Source organism: Helianthus annuus, chromosome 16, assembly GCF_002127325.2.
Source record: "Helianthus annuus cultivar XRQ/B chromosome 16, HanXRQr2.0-SUNRISE, whole genome shotgun sequence".
Lineage (NCBI taxonomy): Eukaryota > Viridiplantae > Streptophyta > Magnoliopsida > Asterales > Asteraceae > Helianthus > Helianthus annuus.
The window spans coordinates 55428510-55438880 of NC_035448.2; the positions used below are offsets into that span (position 1 = coordinate 55428510).

The following is a 10371-nucleotide window of genomic DNA, read 5'->3' on the forward strand; positions in this document are numbered from 1 at the left end:
TGGCGGAATCATCGGGGCGCGGCACTGAGCGAAACAGATTGTCCAAAAGTTTCCACAATAACTATTAATACAAATTCAGTTTAAAATGATACGTCCCATACCGTATCCCGAATAAATAACAAGTTATTACAGATAACATCCAAACAATTAATCCTGTTCCGACAACTCAGATTCAAATTAAACATAAATGTTGTTCAATGCCCCTAAAGACCCAGACTAACAAGATCTACAAACAACTATGCACTAGCAGGTTGTTCTTGACAGACAACTATTTGTTGGGGGCCTCTAAAGACTTATTCTAGCTTCACTTCCCTAGCAAGCAAATACCTTAAACACCTGTCACATACGTTAAAATAAAGTCAATACATAAAATGTAAAGGTGAGCATACAAGTTTGATAATAGCATATAGAGTTCGAATAGTTTACGCATAACCAGCACGTACACAGAGGGAAATGATGCATGTTAATTATTGACATGGACCTATCGATACCAACGACTGCGGGTTGACTGTCCGAGACAGTTCGCAATACATGATTACCACCGTAATCCATGCAAGTAATTGTCCTTAACAACCCCCGTGTGAACGGGTGCTGAGTCCAAACTATAGTACTACGTTGCTAAGGCAGGTAGACAGCATTCCACGTGTAAACATAACAACAAGCATACATTTAGTCACATAATACATGCAATCAGTTAGCGTTCAATTAGTTTGAATAGTGTGTTCGATTGTGATTTTGATAAGTAACGTATGTAACACCCAAAAGTGCTAAAGCAAAAAGGGCTCGAGTATACTCACAGTGATTGGTTATGGATTGAAGGGAGCGCTGGGAGTAGGGTTAGCCTGAATAGTTTGATAGCACAACAATGAGTAACGCGGAAATGCAAACAAGTGTAAATGGATCGAATAGCCTGGTCGATCGAACAGCAGGTTCGATCGAACGGGCTGCTCGACCGGCTTGAAAGTCCGTTTGAACAGTCCTGTTCGATCGGTCGGTAGGCTCGATCGGCTGGTCCATTCGAGTGGATTGTTTCTTTCTCAGATGTGTTTGTGTATGATGGTTTGAACTTTTGAAGTTTTTGTTGTAGCATTTGAGAACACTGAAGTGTTCTTACCTTTCAGGTCGATCGATCGAACGGTCTGTTCGGTCGGCCGGCTTAACCGATCGGTTAGGAACTTCAGAAGTGGTTCTCAGCAGAATGTCACTCGATCGAACAGCCTGTTCGATCGGCTGGCATTCCATACTACGAACGAGTTGCAAAATCGATTAAGTGTTGAAGCATAGTATCTCATGATCCGAAGAGTAATGTTTACCAATCGAGTAACATATTCGATCGAACATCACTTCGTCAATAGCATACTTCAGGAAGTTGAAAAATGTGGAACCATGTGCTAGCCGATCGGCTGGCCCGGCCGATCGGCTGGTATGTTCGATCGGCTGGGCTGTTCGTTCGAACAGCCTAGCCGTTCGGCCAGCAATTCTGACATGGTCGGCCTTTCGTCTAACACTTGGCTGTTTAATTATTTGTCATGATCTTAAGGTATTCTGACATCGAGTTAAACCATAGAACGTGGGTCCTTACTTGCCTCACCGGTTCGGACAGGAATCACCCAAGTCCGGCCGGTGGTGTTTAACCCGAAATCGGTGAACCTTGTAGATAGTATCCGAATTTTGAACCTTTTAACCGTTAGGATGATTAGTTAGTTGGTTCGAGCTCCATTTCTATCAGTTTTAAGGTTTTGAGTGTAAAATGTTGAAGAAAAGTTGGAAATCTTTCCATGAAATGTTAAGATTCTTGCAAAATCCTAGTTGTTCATGTGGAAATCGGTCAGATCTAAGCTATTCATGGTTGAATGAGGCCAAAGCATGATGTTTTTCAAGAACACCATGATCACATCACCCAAGAACACTTAGATCTTGGTGATTTCACGGTTAGAAATCAAGTTTTGAAAGATAGAAAGGTGTAGAATCATGTAATGATAAAAAACATATAAGAATTAGAGTGAAAACTTACCGGAGTTGAGAGAAATCTGAGAAAAGGTGAAGAACAAGGCTGGTTCGGTCAGAGCTTTCCAAAAGTAGAAAGAGTGACAATGACAGGGCTATTTATAGGCCTCCCAAAGAGGAAAGTGTCAACCGATCGGCCAGGATCTCCGATCGAATGGCCTGCTCGATCGGCCAGGAAAGTGCTAGCCGATCGGCTGGCTTGTTCGATCAGGATGCTTCCTGTTCGATCAGTAACCCCTTTTCAAATGTTTCGCGACGGTTTTCGATGTTTCGATTTCGATAGACGATGATACGAATACGATGGAGTTCCTAGTCAAATTACTTTCAGTCCCAACTACTATATCTAACATACAATCACCTATAAGTCACGTTCCGATGTCGATTTCGATTGAGTTTGATTGCTTTTCGAATTTTGATTGATTCGATTGAATACCACACAAAACATAAAGTAAACATGCACAAGTAACACATAAGGCACACATACACGTAAGTATTTCCACACCAGTTTCGCATAGTTCGAGCCTCGAGTTCGATTGATTGATTTGATTAACTTGATTATTGATTGATTAACTTTATCGCATTGTTACTTCCTATTATTCACAGTCGTAAATCGGTCGCATTGATTAAACATTCGATCATTTCATTTAGACAACACTTACTCCACATAATACAAATAAAGCACAAAATCGACTATTTACAGTCAAAGAAGTCAAAGTTGACTTGGACTTTAACTTTGACTTTGACATTCGAAAACACGGGGTGTTACATAAACAGTAAAATCAAATGTATGGCAAATAAATGTTCTGCATGATTGGTTTGAAATTTACTAGGTTCCTGGTCATCGTTTGGACCCTCAGACAGTCTACCACAACCGGGAGGAGATTGAAAACTATCGGGCAGTGGTCCACCACTAGCAGAAGGGGACTGAAAACCTACGGGTGGCGGTGGATAATAACCAGATAATTACCTTGAAAGACATGCAAACCCCAAGGATCCTGACTTGCATCAGACGCAAGATTGGGATCGAACGGAACATTCAGATCAAACAAACCCGGATTGTTATTTTGATTGTTTTGATGACTCCCCTGATTCGACTCGTAAGCCGAGTCACAATCGAAAAAGTTTCCCCAAAACGACATTGATAACGTAATATAATTTGAATACAGTGAAATATAGAAGAAACAAATAGAAGCTGAATGAATATGAATAAGATTAATGTCGTTTATATAGGCGTTTCTACGGAATATTACATCGTTTCAAATGATTAAGACACGGATCGAGGAATCTAACGCCGAATCAAATAACTCGCACGAATTTCGAGGAATCTAACGTCTAAACGCATGACTGGCACGAGAATCGAGGAATATAACATCGAATCAAAGAATCTTACGTCTAGTCAGACAGTTAAATTTAAAACAAAATTCGAAATTCGAAATATATGGGTCGTATAAAACTGTCGTATACATTATATACGACCAGACAAAAAATTAACATCTTCTAATGGCGTTTATGTTTTGTTGTGTTGTGTTTGGGCTCTAGGCCCAAGATCCACTGGGCGCTTTAGGGTTGTCATGCGTTTTAGTATGCCGCATGCCTTATTTTTTAGGGGGTTAATAATCTCACATGGTAAAATCTTATTTCTCACATGGTGTATACGGGCGGCCCAAAAGAATTCAATTAACCCTTTGAATATGAGGCGGGGATTGTTAATTACAACTGGAAACCAAACATCGTAGTGTTGTACCTCCATAGTCATCAGCGAACAAGAGAACTCATCGATAGGTTGATCAAAAAATCGAACAACTCAAAGGTAAGATAGGCGGAACTGATAAAAATTCGAAACAACTCAAAGGCGAGACTGCTCTTGAACACTGAATAAAATAAGTGATCTTGCGCGTATTATGGTTGAAACGGGAACACATAGCTCTTGTCCTTTGGTTTATCGTGTACCGCTGAAAGATGTTTCTCGAAATTGAAGCTTTTCAAGACGGATTTACGCAATCGAATGGGCTCAGAAATTTTGAACAATGCCATGGTTTGTGCGCTCGAAAATGATTTTTTTTTCATCAAGTAAAAGACGACGATGTGATGAAACAATTTCAAGCTATGAAAAAAAGAAGAGAACTAGTTTAGCCCACAAAAAAAAAAAAAAAAAAACTTTTGATATTTTTCTAACATTATCAATAATATATCTTCAGGTGGTATTTTTTGTTTTATGTTTATGATAACGATATATGATTCTTAAAACAATATTACCGATCCAACCAACAAATTGATCATAGATCGATGAGTTCGTATTTTAAAAACACTTACGAAAAGCATGATTTAACGAGGGAAGGATTTAGGGTTTTGGAAGCATAGGTGGAGAATGAAGTAGGAGGTATACACACAATGATTTAAAAACCATAATGATCGAGTTAATCCAACCGATCGAACCAGAAACCACTTGCCTTATCAGTTTAAAAGAAAAAAAAAAACGCTATTGAAATAACATATTCGTATTCATGAGAAGCAACGAACCAGGCTAAGCCGACAAACGGGTGCAAAAAAAAAGAACTAATTTAGCCAGAATTCAACTTTTGAGATACCAATGGCTTTTTTCACGAGTATCATTCATCTTTTATAGCCGATTCCAATTGTTTATTTCTAACACCATTAGTAATATCCTCCTACAATATTTTCACTTTTATATTAGGCGGCTATAGGGTATACTCTAACATTTAGAATGTTAATAATAACATGGTATGTTAATTAATGGGCTATTTGGCAACATTTGAATGGTTATGTGCTGAACCAGTAAGATGTCTGAACCATTAAATGCTGAACCAGTAAGAGGTCTGAACCATTAAAAGCCTGTATAATGCTTAACCATTCAGAGGCAAAAGTCTGACAAATTCAAATTAGAGGTCTTAACCATTCAGACTCTGTATAAATCTTAACCATTCAGAGGCAAATGTCTGAACCATTCAAACATCTGCTCGTGAAACAAACAGTCTGAACCATTAAGTGCTGAACCAGTAAGAGGTCTGAACCATTAAAAGCCTTATTTAGAGGTAAACAAACAGCCTCTAACATTGCAAACCACTCCCTCTTTGTGTTAAAGGGCATTAAGTGGGTTATGTGTTAACATGTTAACCCAATGTTAAGAGATTGAATTAATTATTCTTTTCGTTTTTAGATAAAAAACCACTAAAAGATAGGGTTAGATGAAGTTAATGGGATTAAATCATTTCCTTGGAGTGAGACAAAGTAAAACAGGGAAAAAGGTTGACGTGACACTTAGATAGAGTTAAGATATGTTAAAGCATACCTAAAGGTCTTAATTACAATAAAGCCCAATTCTTAAAACGATACAAGGGATTCAACTAGCGAACCAATAAAACAGCCGGTTCATCTCAACCACTTGGACACTTGATCAGTTGATCGCCAACTTACCACGGTATTGTATCTTACACCCGATAAGTTACGAATTTTCACATACACCCCCTCAACTTTGCATTACTATCACATACTTACCCTGTACATATACACCATAACATCTTACCCCTACATACCTAAACCAAACACCCTACTAGTGACCAAAACAGCAACCAGTTTTAACTCTTGGATAACAAAAACACAAAATATATAATAGTATGTTATTCAGTCTCAAAATCCTCTCATCTCTCCAATAATTCTTTCATCTTTATCTACTCCAAATTGACCTGACCACTTTCGTCGTCGTCAATCCGTCGCAATTGATCGGAAACCGTATGGACAGGATCGTCGGAGGAAAGTACAAGCTCGGTCGCAAGATCGGAAGCGGATCGTTCGGTGAAATCCATCTAGGTTTTACTTTTGTTCTGTTTTTGTCACAAATCTGTTGCTCATGTTGAAATTGAACTTGATTGAGTTGGTTTATGTGTGCAGCTACGCATATTGATACGTTTGAAATCGTTGCTGTTAAGATCGTAAGTGTTGAATTTGAGTTTTTAGTTGTTTAATTTTGTAGATGATCTGTTTTGAGTTTTGTGGATTTGTTGTTGGGGAATTGAAGTGGAAAGTTAGGGTTAGACATGCAGTAGGTAAAAAAAGGGTACGGTACGGTATTTGAAGGTAAGAATCGGGCAAATACCGATACCATATTGAACCGGTACTGAACAAAAGTACCGATCCCGTAAACGCCAAAAAGTTTGTACTAAAAATGATTCGGTATGGTAATTTCGGTTATTTGGTACCATTTGCTTACCTCTAGTTGATCTGATGGTTGTGATTGATGTGAGATTGTTTGTGTAGGGTTGGGGATTTAGGGTTTAGGATATGAATTAGGGTTTGAACCGGTTTTATTTTGAGTTTAGAGCTAATGTTGGTTTTTTGATTTTCCAGGAGAATAATAAGACTAAACATCCACAACTTTTGTATGAAGCTAAGTTGTACAATCTTCTTCAGGGAGGAAGTATGTGTGGTTTGATAGTAATATCACAATGCAGATTTATATGTTTGTCTTTTATTTCACTCTGAATGATATGATTTCTAATGTTTTATTTTCACTTGTAGGTGGTATACCTTCCATAAAATGGTCCGGTGTAGATGGAGAGGATAACGTTTTAGTTATTGATTTGCTAGGACCGAGTCTTGAGGACCTGTTTGTGTATTGTGGGAGGAAATTTCAATTGAAAACGGTCTTGATGTTGGCTGATCAAATGGTAAGTATGCGTATGGATGTCACCTTCCAGGTGGATTTATGGTTTTTCACAATTTAGATCTCTTAGTTTCTGTTGAGTCATCTGATGTTTGATCAGTTCTATATTCGTAAGAAATCTGTTTATTTCCTTTCATTCACATTTGGAGTATAATTTAGTGCTACTGTAATACTTACTTCCTTGTTTATTACAGCAGATTAAGTGGCTAATCTCTTTTTTCTTTTCAGATAACAAGAATCGAGTATGTTCATTCTAAAGGGTTTCTGCATCGAGATATTAAGCCTGATAATTTTCTCATGGGTCTTGGTCGAAAAGCAAATCAGGTGATAATAAGGACCGTACTTTGCTATTACTGATCAAAAAGTCATATTGCCAAATTTGATTATTGTGTATTCTTTTCAGTTTCTTTATCATGCTTGACTTCTATTCTTTATCCACCAGGTTTATATTATAGATTTTGGGCTTGCCAAAAGATATCGTGATGCAACAACCCACCGCCATATTCCTTACAGGTATACAGCATAACCACCGTTAATATAGTGCTTGGTTTAAAAAAGCGTGCCTTAAGCGCGAAGCACACCTAGGCGCAAAGTAGACCGCCTTGTGTGACATAAGGCGCAGGGTGTACAAGAAGCGCAGCCGAGGCGCGCTTTTTAGGGGGAAAATCGACATAAGGCGCAGCTGAGGCGCGCGCTTTTTGAACATGGGGTGTTTCTATGCTTCTGAGTGTTGTACACCAGGCTTTTTATGCTGCACATTTATGTTTTTTTCATTTTAAAACATATATAAAGCTTAATTATTGCTAAATCATAGGTATTGGATGCTAAACACTTATGGGATATATAAAAAAATTATATAATCACTTTGCGCTTCGCGTACGAAAAGCTCACCGCTTTTGCGCTTTGCTTTTTAAAAATCGGTTTTAGGCCTCATCGCTTTTGTGCGCTTCCCGCTTTTTTAAACCAAGATATAGTGTAGTTATTCGTTTCAGTAGTTCTCTATGGCAGCTACAACCAAGTGGTTAGTTGTGTATTGCTTAATGTGGCACATATACAATCAATTTATCTCTGTAGGGAGAACAAAAATCTAACTGGAACTGCACGTTATGCAAGTTGCAATACTCATCTTGGGATTGGTAAGAGTTTTTTTTTTTTTTTTATTACTAAAATTTGATCCTGGAAAATATAAATTAACTTTTTAATGATCTTGTTTTCAGAGCAAAGCCGACGGGACGACTTAGAGTCTCTTGGATATGTACTTCTATATTTTTTGAGGGGAAGGTAACAATTTTTCTGTGATATGTTGTATTTTTTAGTTATGTAAATCCTTAACACTTAGTTTTGTTGACGTTTTTCTTATATTGACCAATTCATGTATTATGTTGACGAATTTTTGTGTCCAGTCTTCCATGGCAGGGTCTTAAAGCTGCCACAAAAAAACAGAAGTATGACAAAATATGTGAGAAGAAATTATCAACTCCAATTGAGGTGCATAAATGCGATGTGTTTATTTAATTGATTTTAGGTATTCATATCTCCTAGTATTCTGACTTAAAACTTCAATTTATGAAAGGTTCTATGCAAGTCACACCCTGTAGAATTCGCGTCGTATTTTCATTACTGCCACTCATTGACATTCGATCAGCGGCCTGATTATGGATTCTTGAAACGTCTATTCCGAGAATTGTTCACTCGTGAAGGTATTTTATGTGAAACTGAGTTACAATGCATTTCTAGATGGTGTAAAAAGCTTAGTTGACTAGAGAGCACACATGTAACATTTTGTGATGCAGGATTTGAATTTGATTATATCTTCGATTGGACTATTCTCAAGTATCAACAATCCCAAAAGAGTAAAAATCAGTCACATGTAATGGTTAGTTTATTTTTATTTTTTATAGGACATGTATTGGTTAGTGTTGTTGCAGTTATATCCCTTTCTCATGCATTATATACACACATACATATATTTACACACGCACAGTTACACTCCCCACTGTGATTTTTGTAATGTGTAATGTTTTTATCATTTGCGCTGTATACACAATTTCCATATTTTGTAGCCCGTCCATGGAGAAAGCAGTAGCGGAGCTATCCGAAAGGATATCGAAAGACATCAAGGTTAGAGATATTCGTATCAATTTAAACAAATTGCTTACTTTGAAGAATTTATAGAGCATAGCAACTGACTTTTGTTTTGTTTTTTCTTTTCAATGTAGGAAGCAACAATGCTACTTATTCAGCTGAATTAACAGACCGTATGAAGTCTAACACCGCTGCCAGTCCAGGTGTTCGAATGCAACTAAAATCACCAATCAACAGAATGACTCCTGAGAATCCTCCCGAAAGAAATGTGCGTCGTGTGTGTGTGTGTGTGTGTGTTTTATACAGAGATGGATGGGCGTTTAGTACAGAACCATTGAGAACAGCATAAACACATGTCCTTATTGCTTTAAATGTAATAAATAAGACGGACGTGCAAATGCATAACCACTCCACTACATCTGATCAACACCACGTACAAGTGCTTATCACAGTTGTCAACAGTTTTCTGTTCTAAAACTGGTTATGTATTGAACGCTCCCGTGTGTGTATGTATATTGTTTGTTTATAATGCTGGTTTTGCAGACTTTAAGCCATTCACAATTGCCACCTTCGTCATCTAGCGGCCCAAAAAGATACCCCACAAAACCAGACTCTGCAAACCCTAATCATGCAGCAGACAGTACAACCGCTCCTTCTAGCAGCTGGATTTCCTCTTTGCGCCGCATCTCTTCTGCCAAGTGACATACTCGGTAATTTATATCACCCATTTACTTATCTTTAATGGCCCGACTTTCAAAAACAAATGTCTGTATACATCTTAAAAGGGCAGTTGTATGACTACATACGCTCTTATGTGTTTCAGATAGCTTATAGTGAAGATCAAACACGGGGCAAAGAACACTTGTTTTCAGAAGCTGTATATCTAAAGCCTGTGCCTGATGTCATTCATTCCAAACCAACTTGGGGTTTTGGCTTCTCGTGTAACACGTAAATGTCCATCAAGTGTTTATTTTTAATTTGATTTCCTTTAAACATTTCTTCATGTGCACATAGTTCTAAACCTGCTTTGTTTGATTTTATCTATTGTGGTTGTGCTCTTATGTTGTAACATCTTGCTTTACACCTTTGTTTGTATAAGCCCTTCACCCATGCGGGTCGGGCCATTCTTTTTTGGTTTCCAGTACCTGGATCTGTTCTACTCAATGAAGCTCATGCTGTCGTGGGGCCCAGCCCGATTCAATTCTAGTAATAACTATTCCTTTATCTGTTTATATTTTTATATACATTTCTCTAGATTCGATCTTACTCGATCTATAGAATGATATAGTCGTCAAGTCTATTTCATTTGTGGGACCCGGGCCCGGCCGATTAATAATGGAGTTAAAAGGGATGGACCCCTACTACATATTAATTGAATCCATTCCCTAGATAGTTATCTCTACCAAATAAATGTTATTGATGTAACATGTTTTATGTTTCCATGTTTTGATCTGCAGAATATTCGGTTCGGATCCGGTTGCTCGGTGACGGGTCGGCCTGAAATACGGTTGCTGTGCGTGTGTATGTGTGTGGAATGTAATGCTCAAACTTGTAAAGCCAAAGAAGTAAAGGTTTCCATTTCTCTTTGTGGAGAAACA

General features: G+C 37.9%; 1 protein-coding gene across 1 annotated transcript; it reads left to right on the plus strand.

The window, feature by feature from the left end:
• Positions 1-5574: 5574 nt before the first annotated feature.
• LOC110917989 (casein kinase 1-like protein 3) lies at positions 5575-10371 on the plus strand. The gene is made up of 16 exons (XM_022162398.2): positions 5575-5835; positions 5917-5957; positions 6373-6442; positions 6544-6692; positions 6917-7012; positions 7131-7201; positions 7763-7824; positions 7906-7969; positions 8092-8176; positions 8262-8388; positions 8482-8564; positions 8752-8809; positions 8908-9041; positions 9317-9483; positions 9597-9979; positions 10231-10371. The coding sequence occupies exons 1-14, from the start codon at positions 5760-5762 to the stop codon at positions 9473-9475; spliced, it is 1275 nt and encodes a 424-aa protein (XP_022018090.1). The 5' UTR covers positions 5575-5759; the 3' UTR covers positions 9476-9483; positions 9597-9979; positions 10231-10371.